The sequence below is a fragment of the Melanotaenia boesemani genome, chromosome 14 (assembly GCF_017639745.1).
Source record: "Melanotaenia boesemani isolate fMelBoe1 chromosome 14, fMelBoe1.pri, whole genome shotgun sequence".
In the NCBI taxonomy this organism is placed as follows: domain Eukaryota; kingdom Metazoa; phylum Chordata; class Actinopteri; order Atheriniformes; family Melanotaeniidae; genus Melanotaenia; species Melanotaenia boesemani.
In genome coordinates, this window is record NC_055695.1 from 13,202,638 (window position 1) to 13,221,321 (window position 18,684).

General features: G+C 37.0%; 1 protein-coding gene across 5 annotated transcripts in view; it reads left to right on the plus strand.

Moving 5' to 3' along the window:
• mast3b (microtubule associated serine/threonine kinase 3b) overlaps positions 1-18,684 on the plus strand; it is a 31,332-nt gene that overhangs the window by 1,657 nt on the left and 10,991 nt on the right. For 2 of the 5 annotated variants that reach the window (XM_042005857.1, XM_042005859.1), the window contains exons 2-12: positions 1,135-1,224; positions 7,281-7,369; positions 8,419-8,491; positions 9,553-9,573; positions 9,913-9,991; positions 11,949-12,106; positions 13,501-13,576; positions 13,987-14,196; positions 16,208-16,309; positions 16,915-17,047; positions 18,276-18,343. In XM_042005857.1, the coding sequence (XP_041861791.1) occupies positions 1,135-1,224; positions 7,281-7,369; positions 8,419-8,491; positions 9,553-9,573; positions 9,913-9,991; positions 11,949-12,106; positions 13,501-13,576; positions 13,987-14,196; positions 16,208-16,309; positions 16,915-17,047; positions 18,276-18,343 (1,099 nt within the window). Of the gene's footprint in view, positions 1-1,134; positions 1,225-4,345; positions 4,777-7,280; positions 7,370-8,418; positions 8,492-9,552; positions 9,574-9,912; positions 9,992-11,948; positions 12,107-13,500; positions 13,577-13,986; positions 14,197-16,207; positions 16,310-16,914; positions 17,048-18,275; positions 18,344-18,684 lie in introns of those variants that run through there. The other 3 variants (XM_042005861.1, XM_042005860.1, XM_042005862.1) reach the window with 3 other exon arrangements.

An 18,684-nucleotide genomic window follows, 5' to 3' on the forward strand; every position in this document is an offset into this window, starting at 1 on the left:
TGAGTCATTTGTAAAAATGAGAACAATAAGATCAAAATCGATTAGAGTGAGGGAATGATTCTGTCATGAATTTGCTTGTTATGATTGTAAATTTTGCAATAAAGACGATCATGCTTACGTCCGTCAATCGTAGCGGAGCATTTAGTTAAAATTAGGAATTTAGTGTGAATGCCACCAGTGACACTCTGGACAGGAGTGTAAATAAAGTACATAAAGAATAATCAGTGTGGAAATCTTTCTAAGTGTTGTTGAGGAAGGAGAAGGTGCATCAAAGTGAGTATAATAACTGGCATGTGTTGTATAATTATGAGTCAACTACAGAACAAGGAGTGTTTGTGCAAGTTGTTTTCCCTGCCATCTTTCCTCAATTACTATGACAACATGTTCATTAGTGCTGTGGTAGCCAGCCCTTTGTTTAGCACTGAGAAGCTTCTGCAGGAAGACAATAGCAGTTTTGTGGAGCCCAGATAGCACAGCTTACATCTGACCAAAGAAATCCATAGAAAAAAGCCTCTTTGCTTGGTCAGCATCAGTGTGATATAGACTTGAGGGTGCCTGAGTTGGCTGAGCGTGCATATTTTAATGTGAAAATGGTGCATTAAGGTGTACCATAATGGATGATGTGAGTTTAATACAGTCTTTCTAGATTTATGTGTTCGGTGCACAGGAGTACAAAGTGTTTTGCCCAAGTAGAATTTAGGAGCTTGTCAGATTTCATTTACAAGTCAAGCCTGCATTAGCAACATAAGATACATTGTGGTTTAAGATGGTAGACAGTCATATTTGTTATAGTTAAATGTTGCATTAGATATTCCATTTTGGTTGATGAAATTTCCTTTCAGCTGTTTTGACATACAGTTGCTGACTTTTGTTGTGCAAGAGTTCACATGAGGTGAGATGCCCAGCTAACCAGATGCATCCAGTGATGCATCCAAATGTCCTGCAGCAAACAATACAAAATGACATGCTTTGGCATCAGGCTGCAGTTGGTGAATCTGTCACCATCTGCTAGAGGTGTCAACCAGAAAGTGGTGGGTACCTATCTCTAACCTGTGGACCAAAGCTCTGGCAGAAGACAGACTCCAAGTTACTGAGTCAACACACTAATCCATGCAACCATGTCTTGCCTTACAGTTTATCACCCACTTGCCAGAGTCCCACCCTTCTGAGCCCATGCAGCCCCTGCAGTCCTTGCAGCCCCTTACAAACCCTTCATCCCTGGAGGTAAGACATCAAGGTCACACACAGACTCTGAAATATGTTTAGTGTTACTATTACTGATGCTATTCTAACAGGTACTGTTCTTGTTCTTTTTTTTTACATTCCTACAGACAATGATAGACGATAAAACATACAAAACACTATTAGGAGTAGCAAAATAATGAATAAAAGTGATATCTGTTATATAAAAGTAACACTTGTCCTCTGAAGTATGAATTTTACAAAAAAAAAAAAAGAAAAAACACGTGAAATGGTCCATTAGTACCCGTTCTTATCAGCTTTTCCTATAGATTATACAAAGTGGCATCATAAAAAGTGAATAACTGGTGAAAAGGGAATATGCCAACAATCAGTTGTTTTTGCTTTTTGTTTGTTTGTTTGTTTTGTTTTGTTTTTTAATATATTGAGGCGCTTCTGTTTTAGCCTATCCGTTGTCCCTATGTGGGTTGCTTGGCAACGGTGCTGGGTGCTGTTGAGGAAGGCAACACTGCAAACAGAGGTAGCTGCATCCAGCATGTTTCTGGATGTGTGAGCAGCACTAGGCTGTCACAGTACACTCTGTACAGTAATGAATCTCATTTGCTCTGTCGATAAACGAGCAAATTTTACTGGAAATGCAAGAAACTCTCACTGACACTAAATGGATTTACATCACACAGTCATGCCACAGTATAGGAGGTTGCATTCAATCTTCACACCATTTTGCATTGGAGACCCCCTTTCCTTCCCATCCCCACCCTAACGTTTCACCATCCAGAAACATGTTCATTCTCTTGCATCAGATTTTATATTTGGATTAAAGTAAATTGCTTTCTGACATGGATGTTTTATGCAGCATTTTGGTTTGACTTCACTGAATCAGAAGCATGTTTACAATAGATTTAAAAACTACCTGCCTGGTACCTGCTGCAGATTCATAATCTGTAGGCAAGAAAACCGTAACTTGCAGATGTATAGAAGGGGGGAAAAAAAGGTAAACAGGGTTTACATTTTCTATAGTAGCACTCACAACACAATTTCTGGTGACACTTTTCATTAGACAGTTATTTTTGAATTAGAAATTCTCTGAAAGTTTTAGATTTTAACATGCAAATAATGTAAATGTTAAAAAAGGAAGTAATTTGCATTTACAATTATATTTTGTTGTCATATAAGAGTTAATAAAATGCAGCTGAGGGCATTTTTATATATTTTTATTACTGCATAAATCAGCCAGAAGTTATTTTATTTTATTTTATTTTATTTTATTTTGTTCAAACAAATTTCTTCTTTTTTTAAATAAGATGTACTATAAGATGAACAAGCTACAGTGTAAAAAAAAATTACAATATTAATAGCAATAAAACTGGAAAATTTTGTGTATCTAAATACTGCAAATGTAGAATTTTAGTATTGATGTAGTAAAATTAAAAGTTTAATTTAAAAATGGAAAAAACTAAACAAACTAAGAATTAAATAACTACAAAAAAGATGTAAAAAAATATATATTCATAATTGTACATAATTTTCAATACTTAGCAAATACCCAATACTGAATCACTATATAATTAAACAAAACGTGTTCAGAAATACACAGAAACGATATAGTATGCATTGGAATGTACCATTGTATAAAGTTTAGCAGGGACCTCCCTCTACAAGACTTCACATGGTATAATCCCACAACATCTCAAGTTGCTTTTAAGAGCAGTAGGAACATACAGTGTAATGTCGATTCAAGAATGATCAAGGTTAAAAGGAAGTTTCTTCAGCACTTGTGGCTATTATTGCCACATTAATTTTATATTACAGTACAAGAAATTAATATTAAGACGTACCCAGCTGAAATACTTTGTTAGAAGAAAGGAAGACACCAGAGCTTGTATCAGACAAATACAAATAAAAGATTAGAACAACTATTGACAACCTATCAGTTACTATTAATTATGTGTTCCAAAGTGAGATTGATTTTTTTTAATCTTTTAGTGTCTTATCATATCTTTTACCACTATGTATCAACCTGATGTAGTCAAGGAGGTGACTACATATATAACATACATATAAACATATAAAAGTCAGTGTGTTGGACTTAGTGAACAGAGAACAAACAAACTGACTTCCATTCTGTTTGTGCTTTTTTTCTTATTGTATTTATTGAAACCAGAGCAGTAATGCAGTCTCTTACTGTCATTAACTGCAGTTAAAGCAAGCTGCTGTGTTTCCCTCTGCTACTTTAAACTATCTTTGACAGTTTTACTGTTTTATTACAGTATATTTTGGCTTTTTGTGTGATACCACATAAGCTGGGAAACTATTTCTATATATCTATTTTTATACATGTAGTACAAAAAAGAAATGACAACAAAGAAATCTGGAGTCTTCTCATACAGTAAATAAGTTCTTATAATGAAAATTATCACTCATGAATTGATTGTTTGTGTCACCCTGTGTCTGTTTGACAAATATAATTACTTTGAATGGGAGTTTAAATAAAGTGGTGCCTTCTTCTCTTTATGGCCAGTATTTTTTACATAAATTAATAAAAATAAAAGTAATAAATAAATAAATAAATAAATAATAATAAAGAAAAAGAACAAAAGAAAATGGACGCTAAGTTAACTCTGGCTTATACCGATATAATTTCTTGTTCAGTGACCCTTAATGCTGATTGTCATTCTATCACGTAACTGTTTGTGGGATTAAATATTGTTTTCATTGTATATGGCATTTTTCCTAAATTATTTTAAAATATTAGAACCAAACCTTTAAGCAAATGGTGCTTTTTGAGTTAGGTGATATTATTATCATTATTATTATTAGTATTATTATTATTATCATTATTATTATTATTATTATTATTATTATTATTATTATTATTATTATTATTATTAAATTTCATGGTGACATTACAATGCCACTATTTTAAATTGCAATATTAACAATTGCTCTGGGAAACGTGTCGTACATTGCTTGAGTTAGATAATTCAATTCAATTAAATCTTTATTTCAGACTCACAATTTTGAAAAAAGCACACAACTGCTTAAACAGGTAAGGGAAAAAAGTTTGCCAAATACTAGTGGAATTTTGCACCAATGTGTAAGCGAAGATAACGAGCAGCACTTGAACGTAGCATCAGGCTCTCGCTTCCTCACAAGGACTACAAGCAGTCAGCAGCGATTGTTTTGGGCAAACTAAACAGTGCGGCTGCTGGAGCGGTATTATACACCTGACAACCCGTCAAGGAGGTGATGTTTCGGGGACAGGACTTCAGTCCGTCTGTGGAACTGATGATGTAAGGGCAGAACCGGGAGCCGTTGGGACTACTGCACGAGGCAGACAGACTCGGCGTGAATACAAAAGGAACCGCCGAGAAGAAGAGACGATGGTTAGGAGGAGGAGGAGGAGCGGGTTTCACATCTTCACCTGAATTTTAGTTTTCTAAAATCACCATTAAGTTTGAAACAGGATTATGAAAGAAAACTCCTTACCATGTCGGATCCAAGTCACTGGTCTGCGGTGCCGAACCAAAACAAGTCCCATTTTGTTCCAGGAGCCTTGCTGAAGCGCTCAAAGAGGTACTGAACAAGAGTTGGCAATAGGTCAAAACAAGTTCTCAAGGCTATGTGTGGGCGTCGATTAACTTAAATGCTGACACGTATAGATATAATGGCTAAAGTTACTCTTTACAAATATTAGCACTTATTTTACGTTGTTCTCATGTTAAAACACCACAAAATACGCTAGCTGCTGCTCTTTTCATATCTCTTTATGTCTCACAGGATCTAGCCAAACATACATTTAGCATGTTCATGAAAATAAATACACCCTATGGACTTCTCTCATAAATGCAGGCGTATCTGTATTTCTCTGGCAATTTGGTTGAGAGTAATGAAATCATGTTTATTGTTAAATATCAGACTATACAACCTGATGCAGGCTGCCACACAAGAACAGCAGTAGAATGTAGTTAAGGAACAAGCTTAGTTATCCTTGTACAATTATCTGCCAGCTGTTGAAGCAATGAATAAGCTTTAAAAAGTTGTCTGTATTGTTACCACAGTCTTCCAGTATGAAAGCTACCATCTTACAGAAATGCAGCAGCAGTGCCCAATTCTGGTTATATAATGATGCAGCTGGCAGTGATTTTTAGGAAAACATCTTTAAATTAATTTCTTCAAGAAAATGGAGAATAATACCTTTCACATTTCTCCAAGAATTTTGTTTTGTCTGACATATGCAAGCTCAAACATTCATCTGAGAACTGAAAGCAAATATTCCTGAATTTTTTTTTTTCCCCAGAGATAAACCTTTGCTCCACTGCCTCTATTAAGACATGACTTTAACTTCATTCACTGTTCAAAGTGAGCCTTACCCTAACCCTATATTTAACCATTACCAGTTCATGACTGTTTAGCCAAACCTTAACCCAGCTTTAGTTTCCACCTTTTTAGGCATCCCTAACCAGAACCTCAGAAATTATGTTCTGTCTTGTTAGGAGTGATTGTTGGGACAATGTATCCCAGCAAAGCCAGGAATTATACTCCTTAAAGTCCTAATGTTGTGACCAAATCTAGAAAACATACAGTTGTGGACATCTGTTTTTCAGGCTGTGCCTGTGGTAGCTGTTGGTGCACATACCTCATTAGCCTTGAGTCTGTTGACAGAAGGTTTTCTCCCTGCTTTTTAGCTCTTGTCAATTTTCCCTCTTCATCTGATAGGTCCTTGCTGTTGTGTCCTGCATTTGCCCGCAGCTTTAGAGTTGTAGTTACATAACCTTTCTTAAGGCAGAGCTGCTCTGAAGGCGGAAATAATCTCACTGGCTAAGTTAAATCTCAGCAGGCAGAGACAAAGAGATTTCAATTCCTCATGCAAAATATCATAATCCTCATCTGTCATAGACCATTAAGCATATATTTCTGGTAGATGGAAAGGATTTTAAGAAATCTGCCAGTTGTTATGCCAAAGCTATACATACATCATCATTAAATGCTGGTGAAGTAAGTAAGTCAGCTTTGCGTAGTTTATTTTGATGCTTGGCTGGGCACACCTTTCAAAATGAATGGGCAGTTATGTCTTCATGGACTAAAATTTAATGCCAGCAACACAATCAAAACAGTTATGGTAGGTATTGGTTGATTCTATCAGCTGATCTTGGTTCTTTTAAGCAACATGAAATAACAGACACGATAAACATCTGCAGCCTTCTGCCACAGGTCAGATAACAGAAAAGACATTAGCTTATCTCAGCCTCAGAAATGTTGAAGTATATGAGAAAAATCTGTTCTTTCAAGTTAAAAAAACAAAACAAAAAGTCAGCCAGTGTTTGTCTGAATTGTAACTTAGAAGCATCGTAAAACCGCACATCCCTGCTTATTTCTGCCACTCCCAGTATATACCCAGCCCACTTCCAGTTTACACAGAAAACATATGTATTTGTGTCATTCACCGTTTCACAACAGCCAGAGCTTAGAGGATAATGGTCTACTACTTTAGGGGTCAAGTGTCTTTTAATCTTCCCACTGTTACACTGTCATAAAGCTTTTGTGTCTTTCTGCAAGCTTCTCCTCTCAAACACACACATACATACACACTTGCATAGGAACTCATACTTAAATATAAAGACAACTTGAGGCATTGCATGAGTCAAATGTGTGATTATAGGTGGATACAGTCAGTGCCACGGCAATTACACTCAGTCTAAATAAAAACTTTAGATCATATTTTCTCTGAGCTGACCAACATACATTAGACTACGATGCAGTATGATGGTTTCTTCTAAAAGATACTGCAGAGATCACTTAAAAACTATCAAACTATGTTAAATTAATTGAGTTTCCTGTACTTCAACTCTCAGTTCATATGGTGTTTAATAAGCTGCAGCTACCATGAACAGCATTAGATTTCTGTTAAAGGTGTTGTTTTGCTTGCAGTTACTCAACATGGTCTGTGCAGTCACAGCCACTCGGTATGCAAAATAGCACAGAAACATTTTTATACAAGTTGCAATGAGAAATGCAGATAAATGATGTGATGAGGTTGGCAGGCAATTGACTTCTCTCTTTTCCTGCTTGTGCTTCAGCTGTCGCAGCAACAACAGGAAAAGCCTCGGTGTTGGGACGCCGTCGCCCACGCTGTCCCGGCCACTCTCCCCGCTCTCGCTCCACACCGGTAAGATGTGTTCTGACAGGAGATCAAATACAGCCGGCGCAATGTTTACCAGCAATGTACTGCACTAAAATACCTCGTTTACTTGTACACATTTCCATTTACATCTCTAAAAATGACTGCTGTGCAGAGTTGTATTGCTGTGCCTGAAAATCTAGATTCAATTTCATTGTTAGACTGTATGAGGTGTCTGATTCAAGGATTCAAGGATTCAAGGAACTTTATTGTCATACCAGCTCATATTTACATGTTTATGGTACGAAATTAGAACTGCAGCTGAGCTTTTTCACCTGATTCTGGTCAGTTCAGAACTGTATCAGCAATTGGTACTGATTTTAGATGTCATAAAAATGCTTTCATATTTAAATAAGAGGTGAAAGCTCTATGCTTTCAAGTGCCAGTTTAAAATTAAAATGAGCCCATTTAATACATACTGTAAATTAAATCCCTACCACCATAATGTTTTTTCAGTATTCAGCATTGTTTATTGCTTTATCTTTGGCTTCATCTACAGAAATAGTGTAAACATAACTGAGTGGCAGGAGATTTTTAGATGGTTACTGTCATCCTTTCTAAAACAGTATTACTAACACGTTCAAGCAGCTGCACTCTATAAAAGAATTTTGCTCAAGTGCTCTTCATAACAACAGTATGTAGATGTGCTCCTTTTTGAACTCAGTCATCCAAAGGATTATCTAATCACAGAGTAAAATAAGCTCTAATTGGGTACTCAACCACTTGCATGTAAACAACCACAGTCTCTAGTGTAACCTTCAGACAAAGCAAAACAGAGCAGGGTGAGACTTCTTTCTGAATTAGGACCGTCTGCAGACTGATGGTTTGAAGTTGGGGAAAGTAATACCAAGATAATACAGAGGACCTTTTTTTAAGAACTGGTTAATGCTGCCTTGATTGATTGGCTTCCTGCACAGACATGATGTCATTCTTTTTGGAAAATGTCTACTTATAAATACAGCCATGTGGACTCCTATTCTATTTTCACAAGTTTGTTATTACAGTTGTGAACGGTAACTTTGTCTTTCCTCTTTCAGCCGCGAGCAGCCCTCTGGACAGCCCTCGAAATGTGTCGACCGGTACCTGCCTTAACTTTCCTTTTGCTCGAAGGTATGCAAACACTGATTGTGAAACGTGAATTCCCTCAGGGTCATATTTGTTCTGTTGCTTCTGAAGGTTGTTAAATATTGGATTTACTTGAAATAGCTAATGATGGAACCACAGTAGACAATCTGAATTAAAACCAGGTTAAAAAAAATCAGAAGATGAAACAAAATGAATAAATTTAATGCTTGATGCTGCCCTGAGAGTTTCCTGGGAGATTCAGTCTGTTCTGGATCAGAGGCAGACAGTCTGTAAGACAGAAGGAAGCTGAGGAGAAACAGCAGCATGGTGACTGAGGCTGACTCATCCTGGAGCGTTCACACCTCCTTCCCTCTGCCAGGTCCGCTCATAGCTGACTCCCCCTCAGCAGAATGAGCAAAACCAGATAGAGGGTACCCCTAAAGCCCACTCACACATCATTCAAAGCAGTTCCCATGGCAACACGATTGTCTTACTCCAGGCATGTGAGACTGCACCTTGAAGTAACCCAAGAACCGTGATTAAAAACTCATGAGAGGTTTAGGTGCTTTGCACTTAACACACCTGCTCAGAGAATTTTTTTTGCTAGCATCAGGGGAAAACCTGTTACAACTTAATGACATAAAAAAAATTATATTAGAATATTTAGATTTGAAAAGTTCTATTATTTTTGTTGATGTAATTAAGTTTGCCTGCAGCAAATGTTCTGACTGTCATGGGACTGCGGGGGCTTTTCTTCAGTTCCTCAGAAAGTTTTGTTGAATATCTTTTGTTTTCTTTGCTTGCAAACAAGATGCCAGATAACGTACAACCCCTTTATCTTCAAAGTCTCTTCTGCAGATGCCTTCATAGCTTTAACCTGTCACTGCCACGCTTTGAAGTGCACTTTTTTTTCTTATGCTCATATTAATTTGGTGTGCTGTCTAACTTTTCATACATAAATAAATGAAAACTGGCAAGGAAGGTAGCGTTGTCAGTACTAATCCTTCAGCTGAAAGGTCACAAGATCGCTTGCGCACAAATCCCAAATCTCACTGAAATCCTGTCTTTGCTTCCCTCTTTTCTCTCTGTTGCTGTCATGATCTCAGTCACTTGGCTCGCGCTGACAGGTAGCTCCTTTTAAATTCTTGCAGCATGCCTTTTGTAGTTGAAAGTGTGTGTTTTGTGTTTGTTTGCAACAAAATGTTCCTCTGACAAGTAATATTTTTATGAAGCTGTTGCTTGATCCTTTAAATGTTGCATCGAGCCAAAAGAAAAGGGTTTATGTTATTTAGTGATTTAAAAAGAGAAGCCTTTTATATGTGATTTGGAAAATAAGGCATTGATTTTATCCTCTTATAGTCACAGGACACCTCCGCCGCCTGTTATGTAAGGAGTTTCTCATAGAAAATGTTAACGAATACTCATGCTGCTGAGGATTATATAACATGGGTGTCCATTTCTCCCAGAGCTGAGGGCCGGCGATGGTCTCTGGCATCTCTCCCTTCATCTGGCTATGGAACCAATCCACCAAGTTCAACTGTCTCTGTAAGTCATCCCAAAACATGGAACTGTCTTCCCTGGTAGATGCATTGCAGTGAGACTATTCTAACACCTCACTCAGTCCAAGTACCACATTCTTTCATGCAAGAAGAGCTAGAAAATGCCAAGAACAAGATGACAAACCGCTAATTGTTTTCCTGCATCGTCTGCTTTCATGAGTCATTTTCACAGTCTGTGGAACTCAGTGTTGGAAGGAGTTCACTCTGTCTGTGTGTATGCATGTTAGTAAGGAGATAAATTGATGCGTGTTGTAAGATGAAATACTTTATTGCTATTTATGATGGCATTTTAAGAAAACTTCAGTAACTAGTAAGTATTTGAAAAGATTATTTCTAAATAGCTAAACATATTTTTTCAAGCAGAAGTGTCAAAACTTACAGTCCTGATGGAAAGACTCACACAGAGTGTGGCTCATTGTGTGAGAATGTCCCAAGTCCGTAATGAAAGGATGCCATGTGGCGCTATTATAAGACTGTTTGTTTGGTAGAGGCGGGCATATGCCTAGAGGTCAGTGGCAACAGTAGAGCTCTTCAGAGGGTATCACTGCCCTGTTTTATAGTGAGGCATTACAACGAGATCTCACAGATGCTGTCCCTCCTCCTTCTCTTCTGTTCAGGACACTTGGGCTTCAAAAATTGAACAGATTGGAGACTGTACACCATGTTCTGTTTAGCTTGTAAAGAGTTTACTGAACTGTTGGATAAAATAATCCCAAACTTTAATCAGGAACGACAGACCAGCAGAAACGTGGATGAGAAAGTTTTACTTGCAAGGAGTTCACATGAGCACAGACAGAAACAACGAGCTGCGACTGTGAAGTGCTAACAGTTGTTCTGCACAAGTATTGAAAACTGTTATCTTCTTAGCAAGGTCATGTTCAGCCTTCCCATGAAAATAATGAGTTATGTATCAACTGACAACATTGTCCCACAGATGCAACTACAATGTAATATTTACAGAATATAGTTCACACAATATGCTTGCAAAGGTCTGAAAAAGAAAATAATTATAACTATGAAACCATTATCTTTATTTCTTCTAAAATTAAAGTACCAGTAGACATGGAAATAACATAGTGGTTTAAATAATTGTGCCTTTGTGGGTGTCATTATTCTTTACTTTTTCACTACTATCCCAAATTCAGATATATAGAGGGGCCTTATCAGTCAGGTTTTATGTTGGCTTCCTGTTGGCACTGTGCCTGTGGGATATGAATACTGAAGAAAAAATGCCAACAGCCAAATACTTTTATAATTGGGGTTATATGGAGTAATTTAATGTAAATGAATTAGCTCATTCTTTGTATTTTTTAAATACGAGAAGGTCTGTGAGAAAACGTCAAGCCTCTTGATTTAAGCTTAGCTGTTCGGTGTCAGGCACAGCTTTGCCAAACTTGACTGAACATGTTTGTGGTTTTCAGCAAGACCGACCTATGCTTTTTTTTTTTTTTCCTTTCTTTACAGGGTGATACCTTAAAAAAGGCAAGACTAACATGCAACAACATTCTCATAACAAAAAGAGGAAACAGGGTTCACTGGATCTGTGATATTGTCATTGAGAAACACATTTCTGCTTACAGCTTCTTTAAAATCTTTCTGGATTGAACTGGTTATAGTAATAACAGCCATTGCAACATACTCAGTTAAATCAGTGTGGTTGTTATGATAGTGTTTTAAGTGTTGCAGATTTAAAGGCCTAGGATAAATGTTACAATGTAGTGTTTTTTATTTACTTTTTTAAATGCCCTTAAAAATGAACCTGAGCAGCATTTTTTATATGATGTTGAGTTATCGGAACAATCATCTCAGGTTGCCTGAAAAGATAGTAAATGCAGTTTGTATTGTAGATCAATCAGATGAATGAGATTTAAAGCTGGGGGACGTAGAAGCTAAATCATTCTCTTGACGAATGGGTCCATCTTTGTGTGTGTATGTGTGTGCAGTCCTCCTCATCCTCCCAGGAGCGTCTTCACCAACTTCCCTACCAGCCAACACAAGATGAGCTGCACTTCCTTTTTAAGCACTTCCGCAGCACGGACAGCATGACAGACGAGGATGGACGACCCACACCGGTCATACGACCCCGATCGCGGAGCCTCAGGTTGTTAATCCTAATATATAATGAGATTAAATTATATCATCTCCAATATGACCTACTCATTGTTCCCTTCTATAACTGTGCTTTGGAGTTTAAGTAAGTGTGACTATCAATTCACTGTTGAGAAAAATTCAACATCTTCTCAGGTTGGGCTCATATGGAATGTATTTAGTGTGATTGATGCTGTTCATTTTTTTATAGCCAGTAAAAAAAAGGAAATGCACTGCACCTTCTTGAGCAAAGCTTAAAAAAAAAAGGTGTTTAATGACATTTAAGAAAGGCTTTCCACTTCTCTATCAATTTATAGTCTCAATACTTTGTCAGTTTTTATCATTTGAAAATGGAATAACTATTTGTGATTGAGTTGCATGTGTTTATAGTTTATATATGTATATATATATATATATATATATATATATATATATATATATATATTTATTGTCTAGCCCTAATCTAAACATCACATGTATTGTTTGTTGGCTGATCAGTAGATTAATTAGATTGATATTTTATGCAGATTAAAAATGGAAATCTTTCTCAAGGGATTAGCTACAGTTTGTTATACAAGGCAGCATTTCAGATTAAATTTGGTGACCCAGACACTGCTGGCAAGTTGTGATTGTGCATGCTATCTTTAATATTCCTACATGTTTGCAGACTATCAGATGTCAAGTTGTCTCCCTACCATATGACCAAAACAAATTCTAGAGCAAATGTAGCTTTTAGCATCTTGGGGGGGTCTCTGAGTGACTGCTCATGCCTGTTGGTCTGCAGGCAGGTAGAGATTGCAGAGCTGTGTTATTTTGACCACTTTTGTCTGTTGGCTCTGCTCTGTGCTGTTTGTGTGATGCTTGAGTGCTCAGTGTTCTGGCACCATGGCACGCAGTGTGTGGGCGTGCTAGCTAACAGCGCCTCAGGGATGAAGCTGCCGAAATGTAGTCAGGGGTGGGCTGGTTTTGGAGGGGGTGTGGGGCCTACTGCTGAGATCCACGGTGAACTACAGCTGCCGTCCAGAGGAACAGAAGCATCTTTCATGACAAAAGAAATGGCTCAGGGACTGTGTTTGCATGTGATAGGCTTTCTTTCCATCTGTTCTGTAAAAAGATCTTTCAACAAAAATACACCCCTGTTATCAGTCTTAATAGTAAACTCATGTAGCAATAAATGATGTCAATGATTTGAACGATTTCGTCAGAAGAAACCTTTACTGTGGGTTTACAGAGACACCTTACGTGCATCACGCGGTGCTTAAGAGTTGCTAAATAAGAATTCTGGCTCAGAGGCTGGCTCATAATGAATTGATGTTAAATGGGCTAAACTGAACTGACAGTTGGGTTCTTTATTGGTCCATGTTGCAGTGTTGATCAATATATATATATTTTTTGGTTCCCTTGTAGCCCGGGGCGATCAAGTGTGTCCGTGGATAATGAGATAGTCATGATGAACCATGTGTACAGAGAACGTTTTCCAAAGGTACGTACTAAACAAGATTAATTTCATCAACAAACACACTGTGCAATTTTCTCTTTGGTGCATACATTCATTATTCTATCCAACCACGTTTCCTTCTGCTTATAAGAACTAGATCTGGTTGTTAATCCAGCTGGAGTTTCTTGAAATGTATGTTTTTCTTTTGTTTGTTTGTTTTTTTTTTCTTTTTAATCTTTTATTTCAAAACTGAGCATAACAGCGATGCCCAACTTTAAAAGTCACAAATCATATCAGGTGCTAAAATAATAGCTTAAGGAATTACTGGTAAAGATAAACAACCATATGAATCCACTCACACAAAATTTAAGGACATTTGGTGCCACCAAGAGAGTAAGAATCACAAATACTAGTCCTTTGAATGTTTTAATTGTGCTTTTGTGTGTTCCCTGCAGGCCACAGCCCAGATGGAGGAGCGCTTGTTGGAGATCGTCACCCACTGCTCTTCAGACAGCTCCCTCCCGTTGGCCGATGGGGTGCTTGGCTTCATCCAGCACCAGTTGGTAGAGCTGGTCCGAGACTGTCTGGACAAGTCTCAGAAAGGCCTGGTTACTTCCCGCTATTTTGCTGAGCTGCAGGAGAAGCTGGAAAAGCTTCTTCATGAGGTGAGAGAACAGCAAGCTGATTTGAGTCCCGGAGACATGACCTCAAGCATTAAAGTCATAAAAAAATTATTTCCTGCATTTTAGTTTGAGTCTGAAGCTGCACTTTCATGTAGTCACTCAGAGGTGATGAAGTGACGAAAGAAGACTGCTTGCATATAAAAAAAAAAAAAGTGCAGTCACACAGGTCACTTAGTAACCATCTAATAGCCATCAGCACACACACACACACACAGTAGATCTGATTGCTTAAAATCTGGATAATAGTTAGAGGCACTTTTGTCTTGTGTGTTATGATAAAATATTGGTTTCTATAGCAACCTCCCCCTTTATTTCTCTGCATGCTGTCAGACAGAAAATTTGGCCAACTCGCTGTAGTTCCAGCTGAACTGATAAGTCTGTTCCCATACAGTGAGAGAAATGTCTTAATACACAAACACAACTTGCCAGTGTCACAAAGGTGTTTATTTTCCCCCCTTTTTTTACCTCTTTTTGAAATATGTGATTTGGTATAAGTGATACTGTTAATGTAAAAGTTTGTTTTAAACCCTTATTATCTTATGACATGTTTGGGAAGTGTCATCTGATGTTTAGAAAGTAGTAGATTTAGCTACTTTATCAAATAAATTGGAAAAAAGTCTACTATCTTAACTGTAAGAAATGTTTTTTTTCCATAAATCCACCATTTTGACAATCAGCAGATCATTTAATGTGGTTTAACCTGTAATCGTTGTCTGTTAACTGATTAATTTTTAATTGTTTTTACAAATAGAAACAATACAGGAAGGGATCTGCGTAAGTGCCAGATTCATCCAGCTGATTTAACACTCAGTGATCACATGAGACTTCTGTGTCTCCCAGTGTAGGATATCCAACCAGGAACTGGCCTTGTGACTCTAAAGTAACAAGAATCTCTTTCTTATCCTCCTATGTTATAACATTTACATGGAGGTGTGACTCTTATCACAGGATGAGACACACAACTATTTAACCTCACATAAACAATTACTATGACAATCTTTGGAAATCAGAGGAAAGTTGCATGAATGCAGTGAATCTTAGAGGTGATGTTTGGGGTATTTTCTTTCTGTTCAGGAATTAGGGTGGCCATCTCCCCCTCTTTCCATTATTACTGCCAAGCTCAACTTAGCTTTACACACCCTCGCTAGACTGCAGCCATACATGCATATGACTTGGATTAAATGTTTAGTATTGTATACTGTGTGCTACCACTTTTTCACTAGTACTCAGCGTTTCCACTTATACAGAAAATATTTCATTAAGGACTCATAAAGACTCTCATCTTGTGGGTTTTTGCTAGATTGTTTTAGAAATGGTGACAAGCTCAACTTACACTAACAACTAATCCCTCAACTTAGCCTAATTCAAACCACCAATCACAACAGAGCATCCCTCCCCCTTTATCTTTATATCTCTGAAACAATCTAATGCAGACCCACTCAGTGATTATTCTTGTAATTCCATTTGGTTTAAAGTGATGTCATCACTGATGTAATTCTGTCAGACAGTGTCTGTTTTCACATTTCACTTAATGCCAATCTGTGGGAACACAATGTTTCATGTGTTTATACTTCCTGTTCCAATAGAGCTGAGTGCTTTTTCAGTAATGTAGGTAGTTGCATTCAATGTGATACTTTGTTTGACCTTTTAATTTGTCATATTCCATGGATACAATTAAAGTGTTATGGATCAGTTTGCAAATCTTTCTTTTTTTTTCATGAAAAATTAACAGATGGCATGTTTTTTTTTTTTTTTAACCATGAAAATATCAATTCCTTATCACTTTTCATTTGTCAGATGTTACAAAATGTGGAAACAGGAAATAATATTTGTGGCATTATATATATATATATATATATATATATATATATATATATATATATATATATATATATATATATATAAATTTTAATTTTAATTTTTTTTTTTTTTGCCACCCATGTTTTCTGATATATATATTTTTTTGGGGTCCCGCTCGCTCTATGTTTTCTAGGCCTATGAACGCTCTGAAAGCGAGGAGGTAACCATCATCATCCAGCTGGTGCGGAAGATCCTCATCATAATCTCTCGGCCGGCTCGTCTCCTTGAATGTCTGGTAAGCTGTGGAAGAGGCAAATCTCTTCCTGATTGAAAACAAGATTACTTTGTTTAAAAATGGGTTAAAGTGTTGTTTCTACAGTGTAGGGATGAAATGAAATGCTGACCTTTATTCTGTGAGAAAGTGGCTGCTATGACATCAGAAAGCAGTTTTTTAAAATGTATTTACTTATGTTACAAAGAGTACATTACATATATTTATGTTAATATTACATCCACTGTACAGCAGTGGCTTAAAAACTTTTTAATAGTTTTGTATGCGATAGACCTACTGTATTAAATTTTTCTATAAAAGTATTGACTACTGTTTTGTATGATCTATGGATTGGTAGCAGTAACATTATATTTACTGTGCTTGTTTCCTCAGATCATTAAATTAGAATTATTGTTGTTTAATCAGGAATAGTTACAAGAAGCAAATCTGTAGTGACTAGACTTAAAGCCTCTTGGCTGAAACTGATTTACTTTACAATCACACTGACTTTTGAGTTGAACCAGTGATAAATTACATGCTTACTTTTACAGTATCCTGCTTTAAGTTCACTCTGCCAGGTTAATGTTCTTAAGCTCTCAGCATTAATTACTATGGGATGCTGTTGACAGGAGTTTGACCCAGAGGAGTTTTATCACCTACTTGAGGCAGCAGAGGGTCATGCTAAAGTGGGCCAGGGGATCAAGACAGATATCCCGCGGTACATCATCAGCCAGCTGGGTCTGACTCGAGACCTGCTAGAAGGTAAAGAAAATCTCAGTTATCAAGCCAAGCCTCACACATAATTCACTTAGGGGTGGAAAGAGTCCGAACTTGATCCGCATGCAGTTTTCTAATCTACATTAGTGCTTGTCTGTGTGTGTTGCCATCAAAGTACATCATAGATTTTTGATTCTCAGTCAGCAACAAAAGTAGTGTCATATCATATTATTTATTCTGATTCTATACACTTTGGTGAAGCTTAGAAGTAGTAAAAGCTACTTAAACTGCAGGTTATGGGTTAGATCAGATACAAAACTGTAAGGTAGCATTTTGATGATTCCCTGGAAATCGTCATTAGCTTCTAACACTTAACAAGTTGACAAGTTCCAGGTAATAAGAGATATATAGCATCCACAGACAGATGTGTTGGTATGAAAAATCTTTGCTAATTAATGTGCTAATTAGATTTATCAGGATGACACACATCTTCCTTGTAAAGAAAACAATTCAAGAGCACATATTTTATCCTAAGACATATATTCCATGTGGAACAGCTGATCTGACTAGGTTTTGATATGCCCTGCTATATGAAAGTGTTGACAGACGCATGTCAGTATAGCTAATGACTGTTGTTAAGCTGCACTGGGAGCATTTATGCTCATCTGTTATGGGAATTGTATTAGCTAATTGAAGTCCTTATTTTTTTGTTTGTTCTCTTAATGCATTAATTCAGACATACCAAAGCACACATCTTGTAACGGAACTGTTTTTTTGTTTATTTTAAACTGACATATCGACAGTTGGGAAAAAAAAGAGATCCAAAAATGTATTTTACAAAGCAGGATACATTAAAACAATTTTACTTTCCCTGAGAGAGAGATAGGGATGTAGTTGCCATGGTAGCTTGCCATTAAATTTCCTTCAGTAAAGAACATGTTGTTCTTTAAAGCCACTCTCTAAAAACCAGATCATGGTGGCCGAAAACTGATTGCGAAACAGATTTCCTGCAGATAATGGACTTATGTCACAGACCTTTCATGCAAACAGACATGGAAACCAGGAAATGGCTTTAGCACACTGGTTGAGTACATAAAGGAGTGTGCTAATGTCCAGAACTTTACATGGTTTACATGGTTTTAAATGGCTTGGGTTCGCAGGAAAGTCTCCAATCACTGTAGGAAATTGGAATAAGAAATGGCTCATGAGTGGATGTTAGTGGGAATGGAAGTAGCTTGTTATAATGTTAAACACTGTCCTGTGTTATTTGTAGACATGGTACAGCTTGAACAGTATGATGCCAGTCCTTCAGTGACAGTGGAACCAGATGCTCCTGCAGAGGTATGTTTATACCAGTGTGCACAGTATTTGATATGTAAAATAATATGATTTAACATAAAAAAAATAAAAATTGAGAGTATATGAACTATTTTCACTTTCTTTAATCACATTTCTTGTTTTGGGAATTTCTGAGTGTCGATTGCAACTGTTTCTCCAGAGGATTGGGACTTTTTTTTTCTTTTTTTTTCTTTTTTGTTTCCCTGAAATGCAGTGACCCAGTTTAGTGTGAAAAGATACCATAAATATTTCAAACCAGGGTATTATTTTAGTTAAGTGGGTTACAGGAATCCAAAGCAAATTTAAGATGAATGGCAACATTGGAATCTCTCTCGAAAGTGTGA